Source organism: Passer domesticus, chromosome 7 (genome assembly GCF_036417665.1).
Source record: "Passer domesticus isolate bPasDom1 chromosome 7, bPasDom1.hap1, whole genome shotgun sequence".
NCBI lineage: Eukaryota > Metazoa > Chordata > Aves > Passeriformes > Passeridae > Passer > Passer domesticus.
In genome coordinates this window covers 36,807,881-36,833,812 of record NC_087480.1, presented here as the reverse complement: position 1 = coordinate 36,833,812, position 25,932 = coordinate 36,807,881, and the positions used below count along the sequence as shown (strand labels likewise).

At 42.7% G+C, this 25,932-nt stretch overlaps 1 protein-coding gene across 3 annotated transcripts in view; it reads right to left on the bottom strand.

Annotated features, from left to right (window-relative positions):
* BRINP3 (BMP/retinoic acid inducible neural specific 3) overlaps positions 1-22,227 on the bottom strand; it is a 195,421-nt gene extending 173,194 nt beyond the window's left edge. The window contains exons 1-2 of one of the 3 annotated variants that reach the window (XM_064427756.1): positions 22,091-22,227; positions 4,643-4,928 (exon numbers count right to left, since the gene is read on the bottom strand). In XM_064427756.1, coding sequence (XP_064283826.1) covers positions 4,643-4,878 — 236 coding nt within the window. In that variant the 5' untranslated portion in view covers positions 4,879-4,928; positions 22,091-22,227. Of the gene's footprint in view, positions 1-4,642; positions 4,929-18,977; positions 19,462-22,090 lie in introns of those variants that run through there. The other 2 variants (XM_064427757.1, XM_064427758.1) reach the window with 2 other exon arrangements.
* Positions 22,228-25,932: the final 3,705 nt, after the last annotated feature.

The window sequence follows — 25,932 nt, the reverse complement described above, 5'->3', positions numbered from 1 at the left end:
CCTATCTCTGTAGAAATTACCTCTTCTGATACAATGTAGGTTCTTTGCATAATTTCACAATCACTCTTTCCATCCTGGTAACCTCTCTGTCTCATTCTGTTTGGATTTAAATTCCTTTGTCTGGGTAGCTGATTTACATAAGAGGCACAGCAGTCCTTTTGTGTATTAAATAACAAATTATAAACTTGGTTTTCCTTGCCAAAATACTTATTGATGCTAACTGCAGGAGCACCTTCCATCAAATATTGACAGCATTCCCATGAATCTACAGGTTTTCAGCAGCCATCCAGGTGCCTTCTTAGTGGTTTTCTTTGGAAAAGAAAATCTTGGTGGTTTTCTTTGTAGATCAGTGATGAAGAATACCACCAAAAACTGTGGCAATTTTAAAATTTTTCTGAGGAGGGTATTTCCTTTGAAACATTAGAGGGAATAGAAGAATGCCATAATAATCACATAATCAACACAACAACCCACAATTTCCAACTTATAACAATGTTGATAGCACCAGTTGTATATTATTTAGTGTTCTACAATACTAGATTAAAACTTATTTCATATTTATTTGTCTCTTTCAGTTCTGTCTTGTAACACTGAATACTCCTGGCCTTGGAGAGAGCCAGCTTGTTTGCCCACGAACATAACTGAACCTTAATATATAGAATAAAATATAGGTAGCAGATGATTTTTCTGCTGGTGCATTCCCACAATTGATGCACTAGTTAGTTTTATCATATGATTGTTTGATGTACAAAAGCCAGACACGGAGATAAGAAAAAGTGTAACTTTTATGTTTTAAAAAATATGCCGAAGTTAAGAGCTCCTGTTAGAAATTGGGCTCAGTTAATCAGTGTGTTCCTTGGTGCAAATCCTTGGCTTCATCCCAATAATTTATAACAGATTCATGGTCAGATGAACACTTGTTTACAGTAACCACAGGGTGTGGATGCAAAGCAGTTGCTTTTTGCCTTATTGGCGTGCAAACAGGGAGCTTGGCTTTAAGCTGAAAAAGGGTAAATTTAGATTGGATATTTTCACTCTGAGGGTGAGGAAGCCCTGGCACAGGGTGCCCAGAGAAGCTGTGGCTGCTCCTGGATCCTTGGAAGTGTCCAAGGCTAGGCTGGACAGGGCTTGGAGCAGCCTGGGACAGTGGAAGATGTCCCTGCCCATGGGAACTGGATGATCTTTAAGGTCACTTCCAACACAAAATAGTCTGTGATTCCATGAAAACAGAAATACTAACACACAGTCCATAGAGTGATAAATTTTCTTGTTTTAGGCTAAAATTTTGACTGCATGAATTTTAAATGGAAACAGGTTATGTAAAATAAGAACTGAAAAAAGTAAGCCTACCGAGTATCATTAAAAACAATTGCCATATGTGAAATTAAACTTTAAAATCAGTCTGTCTCCTGCCACGCAAGTGACAGAAATAGAAGAATTAGCACAACATTGTTTTACTCAATAGCTGAAAAATAATGACAATGTATCCTTCAAGTAAATTCCATTTTAATATTCTTTGTTATTCTCTCTACTGGGTGCTTTTCCAATTTCTCTGTCCTATTGTCTGATTTTAATCATTCTGATTCTTTCATGGGCCTGCAGTGTATGACCTTGATCCCATTCAAACCAGTGTCAAACAATGGTACAAGACAAAGGCCTTTGTACCTGTAACTTTGGTATTTCCAGAAAAATGCATTACTTGATATAACCAAGAGCAGAAGAACATGTATTCTCTGCTTTTTAATATTATTTTGATTAAAATAGAGAATGTTTTTAATGAGGGAATGAAATCAAATCTTGTGATATTACGAATTCCATCAAGATTTATTTTTTTCCACATCATTACTGCCTCTCCTGAGACTGCAAATGGAGGGGAAATGAAAATATCATTCTAGTCACTGAATAATTGTTCCACTGTTGGAAAGCAAAAATCAGACAGCAGTCTCATGCTGAAATCTCCTGCTACACACCTTGAACTATGACATGGAATATGTGCAACTCACTGCTGGCTTTATGTTATTTCTATTAAGGCAGTTTCATTTCTGCTAGTTGTAGACAAACAGTCCCAGTGTGAGGTTGTTCTTCCCATGGGCAGCAAGACTTGATGGGTTTTGGCAGAGAGCTACAATTGGTCACATCTTGTGTCAGTCTGGAGACACAGGAGGTGAGCTGCTACTGCTCAAAGCCCTGTTGGTTCTTCTGGAGCAAGCCCCTTATAGAAGAGAGGCATTCTTTTAGGTAGCCGGCAGCCTCTTGCCACATTTGTGCCATTAAAAAAGAAAAGGGATCTCCAGTAATTTTCTGTCTGACCCCATGGTGCTACCAACATCCTGCCAGGAAGGTTTCAAACGGGACACAATCCCCTGGAGTCCTTCACTCCACACATCTCACTCATCTTAAACCCCATGGATTTTGACCTGGCATGGATTTAAAATGAAGGAAGACCTTCCTTCATCCTTAACCTTTAAATGTCAGGTTTCAGGTGTGTCATTCAAAGGCTGAAGAGCTCAGGGACTGGAGGGGCTCTCTTAGCACCTTTCTCCCTGGTTAATTCAGCCGAATCCCTGCAGGCAGGGGCTTTCCTCCTCCTTACCTCTCCCTTCAAATAAGGACCCGTCCCTGAGGGATCGTATCCATTAGGTAAAAGGCAGGTGAGGGAATGAACGGACAATTAGGCTCCAAGTCCCATAGCCTGGGAAAGCTCATAGAAAAGCAACAGGGATAAAATTTACAGTGTGTGGCTTCTAACAAGGTCACGGTGTTCTGCACTACTCACTAATGGGACCATATTTTACAAGGAAACTTTACAATAAGATTTGGTTTTGGAGGGCTGAAACAAAAAAGTACAACTTGTGGTTCTTTTGACATCCTGGAATAGGCAGAGAATGGAACTAAAGCTGAGAAACATTTTCTGTGGGATTGTGTAAATTAAAGTCAATTGAAACCTATATTCACAAACCCAAATAAATATTAGCAGTGTGATTACAGATCTGTGAAACTTAACAATGTTGCTGTAATGATGGCTGAGAGGAGAAAAATTCTCAAGGACCTGATTGTAAGAGCTCAAATGAAATACAATTCCATCTTTCATGTTTTAGCAAGATAATTTTGGTTCAGTTTTGACTAATACAGAATAATGGGAATAAAATATGCTGCCTCAGTCTCTGCATTATTGGCTTTACATTATTGGTCCTGACAGCTGGCTTTTAAAATGCAGTAAATATTGGGCAATGCTGTTCTGTTAAGACAAGCCACTTCATCAAGCATATTTCCAAATCACACTTTATTTTCAAAATGGGTTTAATTTCTCTGTATATCGCAAAGGAGCCCACTGCAAAATTGACCTGCGACAGAGTGCCCTCTACTGCATGTATTTGGGAAAGGAAAATAAAGTCAATTCCTTAAAAATAAAATCTTTAACGCTGAGGCCAGCACTTTTGTCACAGGCTATTGGACTCTGAACTAAATATAATATACATACAGGCATATATCATTCTTACCTTCTTCTAAAGGACTAGGGAATAACAGCCTAAAATAGGTCTGACATTTGCACAATCTCTTCTGTGCTTTTCAATGAAATCAGTGTATCTCTTCCCATACCAATATGGTCTGTGTTTGTAGGATGGACAGTCATTAGGGGAGCTGAAAATCTTCCCTGTACTGCCCTGCTGCCCCACTTGCTTTTGGCTGTTGGGAGGAATCCATCACAATTTAAAGTAAAAAAGTCTCTATGCTAATAGATTTATTTTCCCAGTCTTTAATCTCTCCTAGTCTCTCATTTGTCCTTCTGTCTATTTGCCATTAGGTCACTCATGTTAGACTGAGCTCCCCCGTTCCTGCCCATGTCCTTGATAATCTTGGATGATACTGAGCTACACCCATTGCACATGATTGAGGAGACATTTCACCAGTGCTGTCTCAAAAGAGTAGAGGTTCACAGGTAATAAACATCATTGAATCAATTCCACAGCAAAGCCCAAATTCTCAAGCAGACCTATACTTTTGAAGTCTTCCCCCTGTTTTTTTCTTTTCTTTGGGCCAGCCTAATGGACCAAACACCTGCAACCTCTGTTAAAATTCACAGTGGCTCTTATCACTCGATTCCTCAGGGAAGAGAACACCCATTTTCAAAGCAATGGCATAGATAAATGTTAAATGGCATAAACTAACATTAAACATTTTTGAGTCACTTTTGAAATGCCCTCCTTTGTACCATGAAGTCTGTTCTGTCAGCACTATCTGCAGAGCCACAATTTCTTTCTTAAAACCCCAGCTTAAGTCTTGATGAGCCACACAGAAAGCAATTGATGCACGATCAAAGGTGATCCCTCTGCAGCCAAAGGTGGTTTTTGAACCCCTAACACATTTTTTACCATATCACTAGGACAGAGTAGAGGTAGGTAGCAAACAACAAAGTTTTTCAGAGCAACATAATCAATTATCAAAAGTTCTCCAAACAAAACAGAAACAACACAAGCAGCATTTCCATAATACACAGTGACTTTGCATATATTTCAGCAATTAATTTGGTGTCTATGAATTTGTTCCCACAGCTGAACCTTTCCCTTAAAGGAAACCCGTATTGACAATTTACAACTTCTAAGGACGGTATCTCTGTAATTGCTTTCTCTTTGCTTCATACCTGTAAATCTTGTATCTTGTGCTAAATCCCTGTCGGCTTCTGTCCACAAAATCAGTGTATTCCTGTGAGCGATGGAAGGGTCCCTTATCAGAGAGGAGCCAGTCGAAGGGGCTTGTGGCATGCTGATCCGAGACAGCAGCAACTGCTAAAACCCAGCAATGAAGACTCAGTGCTATCCACTCCCATAGAGCCATCAGAGAGAACAATTCAGCACCAGCACTGCATCGCCATATCATGCTTCCACTGGGGATTTAGAGCCTTCATTCTCTTAGCTTTCCCTCAACACCTAGACAAAATACACAGTCAATTAGATAAGCACACACTAGGCATCCCTTGGAAGTAGAAACAAGTTTCCTTTCTTTCAGCTTAAAGAGATAGTGGCCTCTACTTTATTATATTTTACATTAGCATAAACCCCACTAGGCTAGTTAACAGTGGAGTGTTTCAGTACTTCAAATGCTGTGAAACTAATGTCTTCATTAACATCATCAGTGATAATATTTACTGTTGAAGGGAAACCTTCACAAATCATCAGGGGAGGGATTGTTGGGGTTTTTTTCCCATTCATGCTAGTCATTAATGAAAAATATGCAACATCAGATTCTTGTCTGTTAGCAGCAGTACAAAATCATTCAGCAATGTTTGTACATAAGCTCACAGTACACACATTGGACAGAAAACACAGGTGAGATTCAGAAGACCCCGGCTGCTGTCTCTTTTAATGTCCTTGGGGAAATTGCATTGTGGTTTGTCTTCACTGCAAAGTGTAGTTAACAGAGCTACATTCCTCTCTCCAAACCAACATTGCTGGACAGAGTGACTGCCTTGATCAAGAGCTCTGGAGCTGCCCACAGTGATGCCCTCTTACACCTACTCCAGATGCTGAAATTTTGGGTATCCCTAACAGCAGCAATTTACTTTCAGTCCAAATTGCTGAAGTGTTTCTAGACTAATCCAAACTCAGTGGATCAGCCTAGAAACACTTTCTAAACAGTGCCTAAGCAATTTTTTTTTGTGTGTCCTGTCACAGATCAAGTATTGATTGCATCATGTAGGAGCTCAGTGAAGACAAGCCACAGTTTCCCTCTGTACCGCAGACCCATACCTGTGGAATGGGCCAATGTTTCTAATATCCTGCAGAGATTTCATTAAAGCATCTATACAAGATCTATGCATGAGGTTTTCAGAGATTACAAAGGTCAAGTAGATTCCTAAGTATATAGAAGCAATCAGTTCCAGTTTTCAGTCTAAGTTGAAACAGCACAGAATGAATTAAAATATATGAATGTGAGAGCTTTAATTTTTCTAGCTGATGAGTTTAGAGGGAAAAAAATGCTGGATTCACATTCACTCAAATCAGCACTCATCATGACATTTTCACCTTTGCTATGTTTTTTGGAACTTGGTGGGAAATGTTTCCTTCCCATCAGTAATTTGTTCTGTAAGTGAGCCCTAAAAGATGGATATTTCCAACAGAACAGTCCTGCAACTGAGCACTCAGCACCCCCATCCATTATAATGAAAATTGTGTCAGTGAATAAATATGCTCTGTGCATATATGTGAGATATTAATATTCTCAAGAGTCTGCAGAAGCTGACTGCCTCCAGGAGAGCACAGAGGTTCTTGTGAACCAACAGGAATTTACAGCCTAAGAATATGATAATCTGTCTATACAACCAGATAAATACTCAAGCTTTATGTGGTGTAATTGTTTGTAACATGATTTGGACATGATTCTGCAAACAATAAATGTATAAAGAAAGACCCTGCTCATATTTCATGCTGAGCATGTACCAAGACACTGAATTGTAACCATAAACAGTTACAGCCATGCAGTAGTTTCTGATCATAAAACACAGATTGCATTAATTTTATAAATCCTTTTGAAATTAAATTCCAGGCGTCTACAGCAGAGACCTCTCTAGCTTTTATTTATACTCCCAAGCCATCACTTCCATGCAAAAAGAGTCTGCATATTGAAGTTTGAGTATCATCTTCCTAGACTGGTGGTGTTTGTTTTCCTTCACAGATGGAAATTCATGTATTTGAGGTTACACCACTGCATAACCTTCCTCCCACTGTATCAGAAAGTCTGCACAGATTTGAAGCAAAACTGAAATGCAATAGAGTGCTCTGCTGGCCCATAAAAGCCATGGTGATCATTTGGTTTCCACTTCCTGTTAAAAATAAATTAGTATAAATGAAGAAAACATTCCAGTCACTTTCAGCCAGGCCATACCAGCCTTTGCATCACAACAGAGTGAAAATCCACAAATGTTTTTGTCTCTTCTTATCATTAATAAGGGAAAAATATATTGCACAGCATATTCATTCCCTTCCATCATCCTTAGCATAGACAGGGAAGATGCTGGGCATAATTTTTTGACATTATGTGAAGCTACAGAAAGTGAGTGTCATGAGAATTTCAGTTTTCATACCTACTGCTGTATTAAAATTTCTAACTTTTCTATTGAAAAATCCCCATACTTGATTAAATGAGAAAAGATAGTTTACTTTTTCAGTTACTTATTAACACCAAAGTGTTTCAGGCTGTTAAACTGTAATGATGACTAATTGAGTCCCTTTTGAATTCAAAATGATAATATTAGGATTGGAAAATTAATTACTGTGTATATGTAGCATCTTCCTAACACTAGACTAAACCAGCACTTGGAAAGGAATAGTGGAAGAGGCAGGAGTTTATTTTTGGCTCAATGCTGCACCTCATGGTGTGTCATAAATTAACCACTGGTAAGACACCTGCAGAGAACCTGTGCAGGTACAGAAGAAAATAATCTTGGTTTAAAGATCTCCTTGTTTTAAAAGATATGTGGAGATACATTCCAAAGGAGCATAAATATACAGGAGAGAAATAAAGAGAGAAAAATCATGTGTGTATTTGTAACTGGTATTTATGCACTTGTCTCTGTTGTCCAGTCATTGTAAAATCATTGTGTATTGCATTAATCCTCATAACACCCCTGAGAAGGAGACTTTAACAAACAAGGACCAGAAGCCTGAAAAGATGACTGCTAAAGGAGGGGTTAAGCTGTTAGAGGGATCTAAATGTGTGTTTCCTATTAAAAGATAATTTAGAAAATTCTAGCCAAAGGATTTTTGCAAAGCTTACAGTATCAGAAATATCTTAAAATTTTAAATATTCAAATTCTCTAATTAATGCAAATGCCCTGAAAACATTTTCTAAAGACTGTTACAGGCATATGGAACATACAAAGTTTGCAGGTACAAAGCCATCATAGAACTCCAGGGAAGAACAATGTGTATTAAATTTGTGGTAGATAAAGGTGGGGCATGGCAAATAAAACACCTGTTAAGTAACTGAGCTGGTGGATTTTCAAGTAGAGAAGACATTATACAGAGAGCAAATAATGCAATATTTATTCTGTGATAAAAACTGTCATGTCAACAACAGTCTCTTTGAAGTGCTGGCTTAAAGGACAATTCTCAGGTATTGATGCTCTCAGCACATTTATTTTCTGTTATCCCCATGGTTTCACCCAGCTATCACTTGTAAAGGCTGCTAAGCTTTTGGTCCTTCTTCTGAATTCTGAGGTTGAGTTCAAGAAGCAACACAGGCTAAATTCTTCTTTGTTAGAAATCTATTGTCTCCTCACTGGCATTACTGCAGCAGGAATTTGACTCAGCGTCTTCTGGGTATACCATAACTAAGTCCTAATTCGCTTGAATATGTAAAGGTTCTGGAGACTGGCAAAACCCATGTATTTGTATCATGTGTGGATGTAGAGCTGGCAAGTGCAATGCAAACATTTTGGCCACTGGGACAAATTTCATCAGGCTTCAGCTGTGAACAAGAGAACAGGACATCTGTGGTCATTTTGTTGTCGTCATATTGTAGGGCAAACGCCACCAAATTCAGTCTTTTTTAGGCAATTTTTTAAAAGATTACAATTGTATATAATTATATTTGGTAGTTTATGAACTCACTAAGACACTAAGCTAAAATAGTCCAGATTGAAGTGTTTGCTTGATTTGTGGATTGAGCTTTCTTGCTTACAGAACATTAATTAATGAACCATGTATACTAAGATACACAGAATAATATAGAGCCAGCTCAGATGTGTGTACAAGAAAATGCTCAAGAAAAAAAAAATCAGCAAGTTTAAATCCTTTCTAAAATCTCAAAAAATTTTGAGGGGGAGGGAAAAAATATAATCTATTGTTACCTCAGTGCATGTAACCTTTTATTTCCCAAGAGGTGGGAGCCAAGTATAATGCTAATGTGTTAATTTACAGTAGAGATATAGCTACTAAATTGGTCATTACTGGTTCACTAGTGGAGCAGCCTTTTATGTAAGAGTCAATAAAGTTGGTGTTAGTCATCACCAGTAACTTTTTTGGGCCAAATCAACCTGTGGTTCTCAAGGATCAAAATAAAATAACTGTACAAATGTATGGGCATTTTTGATAAGATCAGGTTTGGGGTTTTTCTCAATATTTCTCTCTACCCTGGAATCTGAGAGATGTATCTGAGACCTTGGTCTGAGATTCCCTTCTGTCAGTGGAAATGCAGAAGACCAGGGTCTCTCTGGAGTCCTTTGGTTTTTATGTTCACTTGAATCCCAAGAAAATGCTGGTACAAGCCAGCTCTCCATGGAAAATTGATAATCCACTGTGCCAAAGTGGGATTCTCCTGGCTGCAACTTCCCATAATGATGAAATAAAAATTTAAGACTGTTATTCTCAGATACGTCCTTTCAAAGGAAAGTAAAAAATAATTTTCTATAACATTTAGAAAATTAACATATCTAAGATTTTTTTTCTATGCAAAACACAAAGCTTGGCTTTCCTTGAACTAATCAAAATATTAAATACTACTTGCATATCCTTTAAAAATAAACAAACAAAGAAAAAATAGGATAACAGATGGTGGGGAATACATCCAATTCTGTTTGTAGGCAGTTGGATTTCAGAAAGGTCATAATTTTACCATTTATGAGGGTTTTGGTACTCCATCCCTCCATTCCTTACAAGCCTTAGGGATTTCAAAGTTACTGCTTTTGATCAAGTGCAATACATGGTGTAGCAGAGTACTCTTCATATTTCTTTTAGATTGCACATCATGGAAAACAGGAATGGAGCAAACCTTTTGTTTTCTAGGTATTACACAAAATTCTCAGGAATGCTACAACTTTGAATCAACAGCAAGAAGCAACATTTTATTTACTGCAGGTGAAACAGTGAAGCTCAGAGAAGGCAAGATAAGTCCAGACCATTTTTTTGAAAGGTATTTTGACACTGAAAAATGGAAAGACATTTTACATAAAGAATAAAGCCATAGTCTGTGTCTCAGAGATTGCTCTTATCTGCTGTAAGTCCTTGGGTTTATCACTTCATGTGTCTCAGCTTTCACTTCCCTGTCTGAAGTGTGATGATCACATTGCCCACCTTTGCAAAGCACCACAGGACCTACTGCATTATCATCAGTGATTCTTATTCTTCCTTCAAGAAGCCATTTTTCTCATGCTAACAATTTTGAGTGAATGAGACCCGAGGAGGAACCTGTCCATGGGATTCTCACACAGCCCAGTGTAAATGAAACAGCTGTGGAGCTGATGGTGTGCTGTGGGAGAAAAGAGCAGAAAGGGCTGCAGTCAGTATCAGCTGGAGAGGAGAGCAAAAAGTATCTCAGTTGTGCTCTGCTCTGGGCTTAGCCACCATGCAGGTTCTGTTCTCCAAAGCAAGACACTCAAATCCACAGAAAAAAACATCTCCCAGGCTAATCTTCCTGAAGGACAGCAAAAGGACTTGAGAACTGAGGTGGGCTGCTCAGTCCTGTGGTCACAGTCAGCTGTTGGACAGAGATGAGCTCTGTTTGAAGTCCCCCCAGATGTCTGGGGCAGGAGCAAGAGACCCAGAAGAGATAAACAGAACAGGCTTTTGGGGCATTGGAATCCCTGCATCACAGAGTCACAGTGCTTTGGGTTGGAAGGGATCTCAAAGCTCAGCTCTCTTCAATGCCAAGTGGCCCAGGTTGGTCAGAAGGACCAGGGCAGAGGATGGTGAGGTCTCCCTGCTGTCAGATCTGACCTCATGAGCTGCAGGGGACAGTGTGTGACACTAGAGAAAAATTAGAAGTCACCTAGATAGACAAGTCATACTTCTCAACATGGTTTTCCAGAGAGGGATTGAATCAGCTTGTTCTCTGGTGTTCATTCTGAGCTACAATCATCTAGAAAAAAAAATCTGAAAGGAGAAATTAAATCTATGTCTAACAAGATTAGGAGAGGTTTACATTCCAGGCTTAGGAATAAGTCTTCGCATCAGTTTCTGGTAGCAGTTTTGACTACAGGCACCCTAAATCAGCACCTTTCCTTTATTCAAACAGAGCTTCATCCACTGCCAGATTTTAGCTTTCCTCTCCCCTCTCAAAGGGGAGCCAAGACCCCTGTAACTATGTCCTCAACAGCCAAAATAAAGAACAAATAAGATGTCTGATTTAATTTTTTAAACAATCCTTTTTTCCTTTAAACAATATTTTTTTTTCCTCCTCCCTGCCTTCAGAGAAAAGGAAAGAACATCAAATGCATCCACAGAATGAGAGAATTTATGTCATCCCAAACTCTGCAGCTGCGCTCAGGTCTGTCTGGAATGTTGCTGGTGGCTGAGTGTTACAGCCCTTGCCCACAGAGCCTGCCTTGCAATTTGCTCTGTCCCTGCAGAATTTCACTCCTGCAAAGTGCCTGTGAGCCTTCAGTTGATGTCCCCATGTGGTTTTTGTCACTTCCCAGTGCAGCAAGTGCCAGCCTCCTCAGCCCATGAAGTTCCTGCTGGCTGTCAGGCGTGCCGAGGTAACTGCTTCAATGTCTGATATTTGTAAAAGACCTGCTTTTTTCCTTTGCTGCCCAAATCATGATGTGTAAATTCCCTCAGGCGCTGTTTAAATCTGTTAATCTAAGTTCATCCTCCTGTGCAAATGGATCCTTATGTGTTTTAGCTGATGATGTCAAGCAGCATCCCCAAAATGCCACTGCAGTCTTTCTGCCTTAATGAGTGAATCTGTTTCTACAAGGAGCCCGTTGAGGGGAAGATATTACCTGTCAAGGCTCTGAGAGCACAAAAAGGCCTCAATAACCTTGACCAGCCTTATCTGGGTGTTCCACCCACCTCACGGTGACCAGGGGCTCCAGGACCTCCAGTCCCAGCTTGAGTGGTGCTGGTGGGACTGAAGGTAAATAACTGAAAGGGAGAAATCATTGAGCCATAGAATGATTTGGGTTGGAAGGAACCTTAAAGCCCATCCAGTGCCACCCCTGCCATGGGCAGGGACACCTTCCACTATCCCAGCTTCCCTTCCAACCTGGCCTTGGGCACTTCCAGGGATCCAGGGGCAGCCACAGCTTCTCTGGGCACCCTGTGCCAGGGCCTACCCACCCTCACAAGGAAGAACTTCTTCTCAGTGTCCAATTTAAATTTGGACGCTAAATCCTAAATTTACTCTCTTTCAGTCCAAAGCCATTCTCCATTTTCCTTTCACTACATGATCTTCTAAAATCCACTCAAGTCCTCATTGTGTCCCAGTTCCTCATCTTTAAATGGGGGCTAGCACCTAAATTCTTGATAGACAACAGGTACCAGTCCCACAAGAAGCTAAAATGAAGCTGATTTCTGGAAGCCCTGGTTTTCTGGCCAACACCCAGGGTGCCAAGAAGACACAGAAAACCTGCTGCTTTGAGCTTGAAGTCTGCTCCAGGCTGGATGACTGCATTTCTGAAATCATAAAAATCCATAGGGGTTGAAGTCTGTAGGGATGAAACCTTAATCTTTGCAAGTCCACAAGTGCACATGGACTATACTATGTGCAAAATGTCTCTGCATGAAAACTCTGCATGACATTTCAGTCTTAAGTCACTCTTCCATTACACAAGTTGTGCTAAACATCCTCCCAGATTGTCCAAAAATTTTCAGCTAAAGCATCTGATGGTAGGAAAAGAGTTATAAGGGAAACAGAGCAAGCTCTCTTGGCATAAGTTTGGGAGCAGCTCTACAGAAAAATAACAGCTTTGGGAGAGGTTCTGGTCCAGCATTTCCTCAGGCCCAGACTGACATGTATTGCTGTGACATACAATTTTGCATACTGGAGCTTTCAAGTTTGAAGAAAATCCCAACAGGAGACACATATTTAGAAGCCTTGATTCCATCTTGGATTTTTTTTAACTGAATGCTTAACTTCTGATCACCCAGCATTCTCCACTCTGATAATCTCATTGGGTGTGTTTTAATGGCAATTGAGCTGCTCCTCAGGATTTGTAAAAACTACCCCATGAAATGAAGTAATAAATAACCATTGAAAAACCATGACATATGAGTTCCAGCAGCATGACTCCTCTTCACTCATAACTTAGTCCCCAGACAAGTTTTCTGACCCAATTTGACAGCTAAGTGTCAGTAGGATACAAAGATAAAGAGACACATGTAAATTAGGTGTATCCAGTAAACCACTCTGGAGCAACAAACAGCCCTTTCCTCTTTTAATCCATCCTTGTTTATAAACCCAGGGCTCTTACAGCTGCTACCATCTAGAGCAGGAGGAAGCAGCAATTTACACACTGTACACTAAAGCTTTGCTTCCAGAGGCTTTCAAGCCCGAGGACAAATCCAAATATAACTGATTAGTAGTACAGAAGGGCTAAAATGGGATGGAGTGGGAGGAAACTTTGCTCACCAACAGATTGGTGAACTGAAGAAGGTTCAGGTTACAGAGAGAAAGGAGAGTACTTGGAGCCGTTACCTCAAAGTACAACTTTGATTGTGCTCTATAAACCTTGCCAAGTGCCTTAACCTTCTTTAATGACAGTTTCTATTATGAAGCCTAAACAAGCAATGCTTATAGAATGCTTTCAAATTATTAGATGGAAAAATGTTATAAAATAAAAAGGAAGTTGATTTTTTCATTAACAGAGTGGCTGACTATTTTTGTTGCCGCTTGAAATTTCTGTTCCTGGAGATTTTACAAGAAACGCTCAGAAACAGGATGGAGAGGAAAGGATTTGTCAGTCTCAGGCAAAAATAGAAGTTTCTTTGAAGTTATTGGAGTGCTAATATTGTTTGTACAATAATGAAGGGGGGAAATAATGGTGTATAGCTGTTCCCTGGACTTAAGAAGGGAGCCAAAATAGCAATGTACTGAACTGATTGCAATGGGGACATATCCACAAAATCCAGCCTAGTTTCATGTACGTCCATCCCCTCAGATATTATCTGACCTAATCCACAAATAATGTGGTTGGGGGTTCTTTTATTTCTAAGAATGGTTTTCTCAGTTTCGAGGTTCTGACTCAGGCATGGGACAGAGCCCTCTAATTTTAGTTAAGGCTGTATCTGGTCAAGGATTTACACTCTTCTTGATTTTATTCTCCATGTGAAAATTAGTAGTTACAACTTAGATGAGTAGTTAAGGATAACATCTATAAAGATCTAATGGCATGAAATTTTTCTTTCAGTGCACTTCTCTGGATGCCTTGCAAGAAGAATGGATTATTTTATATATTTTATTTCTTAACAATGATATCTAATAGAGTGGAAATGTTTTTATTTTGCCCTTTTACTATGTCTTTCAGACAAAAGTGCTCCAGATCTCACAGCATATTTTACAGCTGATTTCACAGATGGCATACATAGTGTTCAGCTGATACAAATGGATGGTTAAAACTCCTTTCAGGTTCCTCATCTTCAACCTATTCATTCTAACAGGAAAAAACCAACAAACTTAACACCACTTGTTGTGCCAGCTCCAAGGCAGGACTCATAGAAGCTTCAAGAGTCCATTTTTCTAGAGCTGATCCTACTCAAAGATGTTGCAGGATTTTTCCACGGTCCCTTTGCTGCAGCGTTCCAAGCCTGTAGCCACTGCATGGGCAGTAGCCAGATCCTCTTAAATGTTCATGTTATAGCTATTAATTTTTTATAGCAAGAGTAGGGACTTTATGGCTGACTGAGCAAAGATTCAAGCTCCAGCAAAGCAGTCTGGGGCTAATTGCAGCTCAGGATGGATAAAGCTTGATTGTACAAGTAATAATTTTGTTATGTGTACTGGGCAGCCTGCTATCTCACATAAATCTAGCACCACAGCTGCCTTGCAAGGCTTGATTTTTGACAAGATTAGAAGAAATTGCAAAATTAGAGAGAAAAAAAAAGTCTGTCTGCTAAAAGATGTCTTTCTTATGAACATCATGATACAAGGAGTGAAAGCCTGAGTTTGCATCAGGAATTGCAATCTCTCTACTGTTTTAATTTAGATATGACACAGTCTGAAACTGCCTAAGTACAAAAATTGTCACTATTTCTTGTTGTAGCTCATAGAAAAACACATTCTTATTTAGTAGAAATTTGTTAAGCGAATGTTGAGGAGCTTAAAACTTTCAGTGGTACCTGCACAGTGCTGAATGAGAGACACATGTTTGTTTATGAGGAATTACAGATCACTGCACTCCCTCTGAGTGTGAGGATCATCAGTTTTCTTTATTATAGCCTATTTTTTCCAGAAAGACAGAGAAAATGTTCTAGACTTTGCCTGGCCAAGACAAGCAAGCATGAAGAAGTTAAGCTGGTTTATAAATAAGAGTACTTTAAAAAAATAAAGCCACTACCATGTCTTCAACTAATGTGAATCAATCTAATAAACTCAAGCTAACAGAGAGCTTAAAGGGTACTTAGATAGTTACTAAAGCTTTTACTTTTTAAGCCAATGAGTTAGATTCACATCCCACAGGAGCAGTGACTAAAAAGAGAACATCACCAACTAATGGCTCTCTGACTGTGAAATAAATCCACGGTCTCCAGAGACTGGCAGCAGGATGAGTCTTGACCTGCATAAACAGTGCTGCTTTACCTAAACAAGCATCTTCCTTAGAAATGTTGGTACAGACCTAAAGGAATCAGGGGATTAATCCAAGAAATGCTGAGCAGCTACATGGAGAAAAAGAAGTAGGTATCATCTCTGCCCTAAACTACAGCAGTTTTAACCTTTAGGGTGGCACACTAAGTACAAACCATACAGAATTATTCCATATTAAAATTGTTGTAATGTATATATGCTCTCTTTGCCCAACAAATTGTTAATGAATAGGGATCAATAATGTTTCAGGTGGAATAAAAATATACACTTGGGCTGCCACCTCCAGCCATGTTTTTCAGCATTTAGCAGTGTTTTTCACCAGTGGTGGTAAATCTCCTCAGAAACAGATTTCAAATAAAGAAAAAAAAAAAAGAAAATACTAAGAATTAACATTTATAATGGATTTTAACAATCCCATTTGACTCCAGTGTGGTCATCCATGTTCAATTAACCAGGTGTTTTTGTTATTTCTAGTAGATTTATAAGTACTGAAAGAGGCAAATTAGCCCCACAGAATTCTCAGGAGTCATGAATAATATGGATTAAGGGTATGGAGCAGTGCTCTGAGTCCCCAGATTTACACCTTTTACTTGCCAATGTATAATAAGTGCCTTACAAACCACTTTTCTCATTAATCAGTGCTGGTGGATGTGGCAATGAAGGTGTTACTGCAAATCAGCAGAATTTTCCCCCATTAATGTAACTGTTACAATAAAGGTATCTGACACAGGAGCCTTACGATCTCACCTCATTATAAGAGGAACCACTACAGTTTAATAGTGTTAATTTAGCTAACAATATATATTGCTTGGTCAATCTTCTTCTGAAGGTGGAACAAAATCTGTGGCCTTTGTAAGAAGCTCATTAGTTAAAGTTGAAAAGCTCTGATGTGGCAGGGTGTCCTTCTTCCCTCTCCTCAGTGCATTATTTTGTGACACACGGAGCAGGTGAAGACTTTCAGTGGGAGATAGGAAAGAGACTGAGCTAAATAATCATTCCCATGGTATGAGCCAGGGCAAAAAAGTGATTATACAGACCACGGGTGTGGAGGAATGAGTAGTGCATATCATGCATATTTATATCTATGTCTAAACCATATTTGTGTATGCACACAAACTGTGGTACATATAAATTAGTTACTTCAAAGCTAGAAGACCAAATTCATTCACCCTACAGTTTTCAGCAGGGTGATGACTCCAGTCACAAGGTGCTTATTACCTGCAGCTCAGTGGGACTTCCTCAACTTCATACAGAAAATGTTGATTTATCAATGATGAAAAAGTACTGAGGCCTAGACCAACTCACAAATTCTTAGGGCTTTAGTATTTTAATATTATTTTACTCAAGATGTGCAAAGTCTGCCACTGCTCAGTACGCAGCATGTAACTTCATGATGCTCACTTTTTTCCCCTCTAAATCTGAAGTTCATTTGGGTTCCAAAACATTGTTTTGGAAATTGATCTTGCTTTTATTGAAGTTAATAGGGATGTTCTGATCTCCTTGAATTGTCCAAGATCAGGCCCTCACCACACATATACTGGGCAAAAGGAAAACCATTATATGAAGAGAATGTAGTTGCAAATTTATTTTTAAAAAATGTTCTCTTATGCTGATATAGGATGAGATCAGGAAGAAGTTAGAATAGTTTCCCATGGAATGACTGGCTGTAGTACTCCCTGCAGCTCTAACAGGACAGTGGCTTCAGTGCAACCCTTCTCAAAGAGCACTTGGGCTCTGTTGGTCAAAGTGTATTTCTGCTGATTTTGCTCCCATATGAGGTTACTAGTGTTTCAGGAGAGTAAAAAAATATCTGCTTCTGGTTTTGAGGAGAGGTGAAGCTTTGGGAGGATTAAGAAAGCGCTGCACTAGTTATGTCTGAGATAGAAAATAATGTTTCCAGAAACCATCACTTAATACCTTCCACCACTCTTTTTCTTCTAAGGAAAACTCAGGTAAGTAGTTTGATCATCCAATTTTCCATTTAGATTTTCAAAAACTGCTGAAGAAGCAAGCTTACTGGTAAAATTATCTTCCTTTTGTTTTCAGCAGGTGTTGCATCTCAAGCAAGAAATTACTTAGACTGATCACAGTCAGATATGATTTTGAATTACTACAAATGAAGAAAAAATATTTAAGTCCCATAAATCATTGTCTGGGACTGAGAGGAGTGACAAGTCACTGCAATCTATGTGACGAAGCAGTAAATTTTTGGACACATTGGTGTAAACAATGAAATTACTTCTGTAATTAATTCTTCACAAAGGCATTCAGAGAGTAGTAGAAAAAATAGGAAAGGATAAGACAGGATGAGTTCATCACTTGAAGATTCTCAAGTTGTTTTGCTGGTTTGTTGTACAAATGATGCCTTCTGCACTGAGCTCTGTAAAAACATTCAGCTGCTTGTTTTCATGTTTCTTAGTTATCATTTTCACTCACAGGGATTCAGCATTTCATGAACAAGCACCCCAAACAAAACTCCAGTGAACTCAGCATCTGTTGGGGAGGTTTGCTCTCACTGGAGGTGGATCAGCTTACAGAAAATATCACAGATCTTTTTTTTATTCCTCCCCTGCTTAAATTATACACATCTTAGAGAGAAAAACGCTTGGAGGCAAGAATTTGTAGGTAGTTTCTGGATGGAACTCTCCTGATTAGCACTGCAACAGCATCTGAGACCGAGGGTCTGTTGCTATGCTTCGATACAGAGAGGAAGAGATCCAGTCAAATGGTTCTGTTCCCAAAGCTGGTCTTGTGGTAAAGCTGATAGAGCACCTATTTAAAATGAGTAACTCCTTGTAGGGATGGAGTTGAGCAATGACAGCAGTCTGTGAAGTCTGATATCTAAACGGATTGCTCCTCTGAAGTTATTTCTTATATCCTGTAAATGTTAGCAGGGCCACTCTAGCTTTATCTCTGTACACTTAATGTGTCAGTCACTCATCTCTGAACATACAGACTCTGTAAGGTTCTGACTACACTCCTTCCTATAGCAATCTTTTGTGATGTTGTATTTAATAAACGTGTTTTTTTCTAGGAATGAAGTTATTTTTAGGTTTTTTTCTGACAGACTTTCTTGTCAGATACATGCTTCTGAATTACTCTCTACATTTTCTCAAAATCAGGTCTATCTCACACTAGCCTTCATTTCATATAGATCCATAAACTGATTTTGCTGCTACAACAGAACAGCCTTCTCTTATCACATGCATTACATTTTTCTGCCAGTCATGAATTCACTTCACTTCACATGCATTCACTTGCTTAATCTCTACATGAAATCATTACAACTCGAAGCTGACGTAGTCTTTCCAAACGGCTCCCGAACAGTAAATCATGCCACATTCCACTTTCTTCCCACTCTGCGCTACACAATTTATCACTAAATGAAAGCTACACGGAAAATGCACTTGAATCCGGCAGTGAATCACAATAGAGAGTGTTGGTAACAAAGCCCTTACCTTTTTAAATGCATGATGCTCTCTAAGTCTCCAAGAAATCGCAGCCCAAGAAGCAGGTCCGCCTCGCGGTGCGCGGTGACAGTTTACACCCTATTTTCCTCACCTCCCTTCTTACAGCATGCCACATCTAGTTCACGCTGCTGTCTCCGGGATTGGCTGGTGCATCTCAGAGGCGCACACAGGACTCCAGCCTGGAGCACCCTGCAGCCCTGCCTTAACCCTTTGCGGTGAAGCCTCCGCTCCCTCTGCGGGCGGCCCCGCACGGGCTGGCGGCTGCGGGGCACGCACCGCTCCCTGGATGGGGGGGGGGGGTGTTTTCTCTTCCCCGCACAAAAAGGAGCTGCCCTCGGCTGCCGAGGATGGGGAGGGGCGAGCCGGGGGTCCCGCAGCCGGAGCAGCCCCTCCTGCTGCCGGGGAGGGCGGCGTGTCCCCCCGACCTCCGCCTTGTCACCGGCCCCTCCCGGCTCTGCCCCGAGCACACACAGAGAACTGGGCAGATGAAGCCCGGGAGGGTGAGAAGGCAGGCTGGACGCTGACAGGTCCTTAAAGGTGTTCCCTCTGCCAGGGCCACCTCCCTGGATGTCCGTCTGCCGCGGCCACTATGGGAAATCGGGAAATGAACTCCCGGCCAAAAGGGAGTCCCAGATCCACGCAGCTCCAGGGCAGATAGAGGTAATCCTTGGCAGTGAAGCCAGACACGGGCAGGCAGGGAGCCTGGACATCTAAATACAGGGAAGAGAGATGTTTGGGAGCGTTCTCTCGGGAATGGGCCGCGGGGCTCCGGAGGTATTTCCACACGGCCAATGTATTGTACAAAAAGAAAAAGAACCAACTACGGCAAAGCAAAAGCCGCCCGGCTGCTGCCCATTATTCTTGGTTTTTTTCTGAGTCATCCAGCCCCATGTGAGAAGGAGGCATCCCTGGGCTGGGGGTACGGAATGCTGGAAATTAAGGGTAGTGGGAATATTCTCTACCACGCCTGACTGTCTCTTGTTGCAATCGCCCATTAAGCCCACGTTACTTGCATTGATTTATTCGGTGCTGTATGCAAAGGGGTTGATGTGCATCCCCTCGCCTTCCGCTGAGTACAGCAATGCCACCCGGTCCAACCTGTGTCACTTTTGCTGCCCAGACACCGTTTTACTGCCATCCGTCACAGCGCCTGTGAGCTAAACAACTCCACTGCCCTCATGCTGTGTCTTACCGTCTCCCATCCCCGGCAGCAGAGGGAAAATCGAGTGCTCTTAAACCCGGGAAATATTCTGCTGATGGGCACATAAATCTCTTCTGCAGAGCGGTAACATTTAAGCAGCACGGCAAGGCGATGCTCACTGGCTGAGCTATTCCCACTACAACATAAATCCCTCAGGACTTGCTGGTTTGTTTTGGGTTTTTTTTTTTTCTTTACTAAAGGTTTAGGGGGTGGGGGGAAGATTAAAAATCAGGAAGAGGTTTTGAAACGCACTCCCTGCCCAGGGAGGGAAGGGGGGTATGACTGCACGGAAACTTTCCTGAGCAGCCTGGTGCGGGAGGATCCCGGCAGCAGCAGCAGCGCCAGAGGCGGGGAATTCAGGGGAAATGTCTGGGATTTGGTTCATCACCTCAGTCTCATGGAAAGGTCCGGGGCAGGAGGAGATGGGGGCTGAGGGGGAAGTCAGTGGGAATGGGAAAAACCTGCTGGAGTCTCCGGGAGAAGGACGCTGAGCTGGAAGGAGATAAGTAGGCATGGGAGCTTCGAGCTGGTGGGAGAAAAGAGGAGCTGGAGGAAGGGTGGGTTTTGGATCCCGTGCTTGAAGGGCTTTTTCACTATTCCTTTCCAGACATCAGCCAGCAATCTGGCGGCCGAGGGGGGAGGCATAGGGCGGGGAGGGTGGAGGGAAGAACAGGAGGGGAGCACACTCTGGCATTGAATTGGTCTTTCCCGTCTTCTGCATGCCACCAGGCAATAAATTCGGATCTTGTTATTTCTCCCTGGCATCGCTACCTGCCTGCAAGCCTTGAGCCCCTTCCTGGTGATCTCCGCAGGTACTGCTTTGGAGACATGACCGCGCACACACAGACACACACACACACTTATCCTGCACCCAAATGACAGAGTTACACGGAGCCCAGTCAGACACAGCATGTTTCCTCCCTACCTTCTGCTATTGACCGTGGGAGGATCTCTGCCGCTAATTAGAGACACTGAAATCCTGGAAGTATCAACCACAAATAGCACTCTGAAGGCACCCGTCCTTTTTTAAATGTAATGTGTTTATTTCCCTTGGCTCTCCTCTCTTTTTCTCTCAAAGAAGCCCCTACTTAATTCAAGAGCCCTACCTCTACAATCTACCTCAGGTACACCTATAGATGGGCATACGTTTCTCCTCCTCGGGAGCCAATTTTTGGCCAGCGAAAAATACAGGCATGCCCGAAAATAGTGATAAATGAAATCGGGTGCGATGGGATTGGGAAGTGAGGAAAGGGCTAGGAGCGAGCGGCGGCTGGACAGAAGCCCTGGCAGCAGCAGGACAGAAGCCCCGGCCCCCCCGCCTGGCCACTGCCCCCTCCCAGCACATGCGACGGGACCTGAGGTCTGGAAATCCTTTCCTATCCCTTCTGGAGAATCCTTCCCCACCCCCAATCCTGTGCAAGTTCTTCAGGGGATGGGGAAGAGCGGTGAACTTTTGCACCTGATCTCCCCCCGCAGGCTCCCAGGCATTCCTGAGGCACGCTCCCGGCTGCCTCAGGCAGCAGCAATGAGGGAGGAACGCTGAGCCCTTCCAGCCGCTCCGTCTGCAAGGGTTAACCGGGGAATGGAGCAGGTACCGCGCCTGATGGAAACATGAATAAAATGTGATGAATAAGCAGTGGAACGGTGGCGCTGGAAGCGGTGCTGCGGTGCGCGCTGCAATCAGCGCCGAGCGCGGCGGCTGGGGATGAACGTGAGCAGAAAACTGGTGCTTCCTAATTCCTTCGAGTTCAGAAAGTGGAGACAGCCCGCTCGGGAATAAGGGGACGCAAAACTTTTTTTTAAAAATTATATTTTCTCTTATTTTTTATTTTTCCCTGTTGTTTTTAGTGTCCTTCCTGCTGGAAGCACGCCACCTGAACGCGAAATCAAACCTACTCACCGGGTGAAATCGCAGGAGGCGAAGCGGCCGTGAATAAAACGCATCCCGGCTCCAAGCATATAGTCCATGATCTGCGGCTTCAAGCTAAAGGATGGCTGAGCAGGGTGGGGGAACTTTGGGAACCAGCAGCGGTTCTGTGTGTGTGACAACCCATTTACACCGTGCGTGCCTGTCTGTGTGTGTGTGTAGGGCAGAGAGAGGCTCCAAACCCGAAAGGGGGGAAAGAGGGAGGGGAGAAGGAGGAGGAGAGAGGGAAGCAAACCCGAATAGCAAGAGGAGTTGCGAAGAGGGATGGGATTCGCTGGGGTAGGTGTGGGGGTTTTTTGGTGGTGATGGAAGCGATTCTCGAGGAAAGAATAACAAATTGTGGGATCTCAGCCGCAGGCAGGAGGAGAGGGGCTTTGCCCACGCAGGTGGAACGCAGACAAGACCGCAGCGAGGAGCGGGAGGCCGGAGCCAGCCGGGAGGGTCGGAGAGCACCGGGGGCTCATCCCGACCGGGGGGTGACGAGCACCGGGGCGGGGGCGAGCGGCGGAGGGGGCGGGGGAGCCGAGACAGAGATGGGGGAGCGCTGGGGCCGGGGGCAGCTCCCGGGGCACGGCTGGGACAGGGCTCGGTGCGGGGGCAGCTCCCGGGGCACGGCTGGGACAGGGCTCGGTGCGGGGGCAGCTCCTGCAGGCTGCGGGTGGCGCGGCACCAGCCTCTCCTCCTCCTCCTCGTCCTCCTCCTCCTGCACCCGCAATCCAGCGAGCCGCGGCGGCGATACCGACCGGGTAAGAACATACGTGGCCCCTACCCTCGGCCAGCCCTTTGTTTCTCATTTTTTTATTCCGTATTTTCCGCAGCCCTGCTCCCCGGCCGGCGCCGCTCTCCCTCGGACCCCGGCACGGAAGGGCTGCGGAGATCCCTGAGCGGTGAAGCGGCTTTTGGGAGCGACCCTGCGGCCAGGAGCGATTGCGGGAGAGGGGATGGGCGGAAATTCCCCTGCTCATCACCCGAGTCCCTCTCCTGCCCCGGGTAAGCAGAGCATCGCCCCTCCATTTCCCCCGCTTCTCGATGCTTCCAGCCTCTCGGCATGGAAATAATGGAAAAATCCCCCTTTTCCTCGCATAGCGGCTCCGGAATGCGTGCGGAATTTGAAGGTGTGTGAGGTCCAGCATTTATGGAGCTTGATACATGTCCCCCCCTCTCCTGGTCCCTCTTCTACACCCGTGCTGTGACCAGACACGCGTTCATGGCTAATAAAAATGCTTTTCCCTGGGCACAGTCGGGCCGAGAGCTCAGCACGGGTAAGCTGCAGGCAGTCCGTGTCAGGAGCAGCGTGCAGGGCTGCGTGCACCCCTGGCCGGCAGGATGGGTGAGCAGTAACCATGAGATGATGCGATGTGTGTGCCAGGCAATGTGGAGAGTTACAGCAGCACTGCTGCGTGCGCTCTCCAAAAGAGATGGCAATCTCTGGGTTGTTATTAAGAAGCTTTTTGTCTTCTTTCTATTGTCTCTGTAAGCAGCACTGTGAAGCGTTCGTGTCTGTTTGCCAGCCTGGCAGTTTCATGTTTCCAGAATCTGCTGGGGAAAAGTCGGAAACCGCAGGAACCCAAGATTCCTCTGGCACCACATTGGTTTGTTCCTGTCAGCATGTCTAATCATTCTTATGCTAAAGAATCGTGGAGTGAAATGAATCTTAGCAGTGATTTACGCTGCTTGGGGCTTTATTGATTTTTTTTTTTTTCTCTTTAGCGAGGATGTAAGAAAAGGAGTGAAGGAAGAATGATACTGTTTGTAAAGAAAAGAATTCAGTGTACATTTCAAGTGTAGTCGCTGTTAAATATGTCGATATAGATACGATTCTTTATGCAGTTATAAAAACAAAAGGTCTCTTTGCCTCAGGATGTGATTTCTCTTACAGCAACAGGTAGCACAGGCTCCTCTGCCCCCTTCTCTCCCCTTATCTCCTCCCCTCCAGCTCCTCCTGACAGAATGAGGTTTAAAAGGTCAGCTTTTATGTAAATATTGTGCCTTCCTTAACAAAGACAGCTGCACATCAAGCCTGCAATGACTGTCAAATAGACTTGGGCTTCAAGGCATCCCATAAGGGTACTGTCCGTTTTCTAAGACTGATAAAATCTCGCAGAAAACAAAGGACAGATGTGGTGCGTGCCTGGGATGGATCAACAGCACCAGGGAGCACATGGGCAGCAGCACCGCCACGGCAGAGTTTGGTACTGCAGTGTCCATCGGGCCTTCCCACCGCATGTGTGCGACAGAGGGACCCACAAAATGCATAAAAAGAGATTTGCTGCTATGCTAATGCCTTTCTGCTCTTTCCATCAGGTTTCTTCTTCTCTCTAGTGATGTTCTAGGCTGAACTCTCTTTGGAGCTCCTTCACAGCAAAGGTAGCTTCAATCAGCCAAGGAGGATTTTGAGTCTGACCAACCTCATCCTCCCAAGGACAGAGATGGACTTCATTAGTCTCTGGCTCAGACACTTCACAATTAGATGCAGTTTCTACTTCATAGCATCCAGAGGTGCAGTGCACATAGTCTGGTCTTTATTTCACTGTGCCCTCTTTCCCTCCCTGCCACCTTCTTTCACCTACAGAGCAGGACACCTTGGTTTCCTCAGGTAGCATCAACTCTTCTGGTTCTTTTCCACTTTAAATTAATAAGAATATTCTGATATTATTCACTTTATAGAATCATAGAATTATGGAATAGTTCATTTGTGAAGAGACCTTAAAGATGATCTAATTCCAGCCCCTTTCTACATCCCACTAGAACAGGCTGCTCAGATAAGATTATGCCCATTACCAAAAGGTTAAAGAGATACTTTGGAATTACAACACAGATCTTTCCCTGTGGTCAACTCCAAGTCCTAATTGCCGCCACAGTTTGATTTGAGCCCTTAAAATAATTCTGAAGAAGAGTTAAAGGGTTGTAGAGGATTATGATGCCTTTTGTTCAGTGATTAATAACATGTGGCCTTAAAATATGATATTATAAAATCTCATTTTAGGGCAGAGTACTGAAGTCACAAATAATGGAACAAACTAACTTGAGCAAGGCAGAAACTTAAAAAATGCTAAATCCAGACTGAGACCTCATGTGAGGGAGGAGTGGAACGTCATATTCTCTCTTCCCAAAAGCCTTGTGGCCCTGAATTAGAGTCATTAGAGTCCTTTGTCCTGTAAATCTGCATTTAACAGCAGTGTATATCTGTGTAAACACATTTTTACAGCTTATCCCATAATATTTTTTTTCCTACTTCCTATGATCAACCTTTTGGTCCTCTTTCTTCCAGAGCCTGCTAAGTGCTTCTCTTAAACTACTGAAAAATATAATTTATTAAGGCAGTTCAGTAGCTAGTCTTAGTTTGCAACAGGCAAACCTATTATGCAGACAATACTGTCACCTTCTTGCATTGGCTTCCTTCTCCCAGCTTTAATGAATTCCCTGCATGCTACTCTGCTGTAAATTCTCCATCTAAAAATTCCATCCACTGTGTGATGTGTCAGGGGAAACCACACTTGACTTTTGAAACAGTTGGGAGGAGCAGAATGATAACCTACTAAAGTGCCTTGCCCTTAACAGAAATTATGGCAAGCAATTAAAGTTGGAGCAAAAGGACTTAAGCTTTGGACTGCTTATGTTCTTAGTGTTTTAACTTGGGTGAAATTTTTTTAGACGTCTGATTTGAATGTCAAATTTGCATACTTATCCAGAAAACACAGGGAGTGCTTAATTGCCTGTGTCCAGCATTCATATTTTGCTTGGGAAACAATGCTTCACATATTCATGAGTTTCATTTCCAGCTACTGTTTGCACCCATAAATTGACCTGTGTAT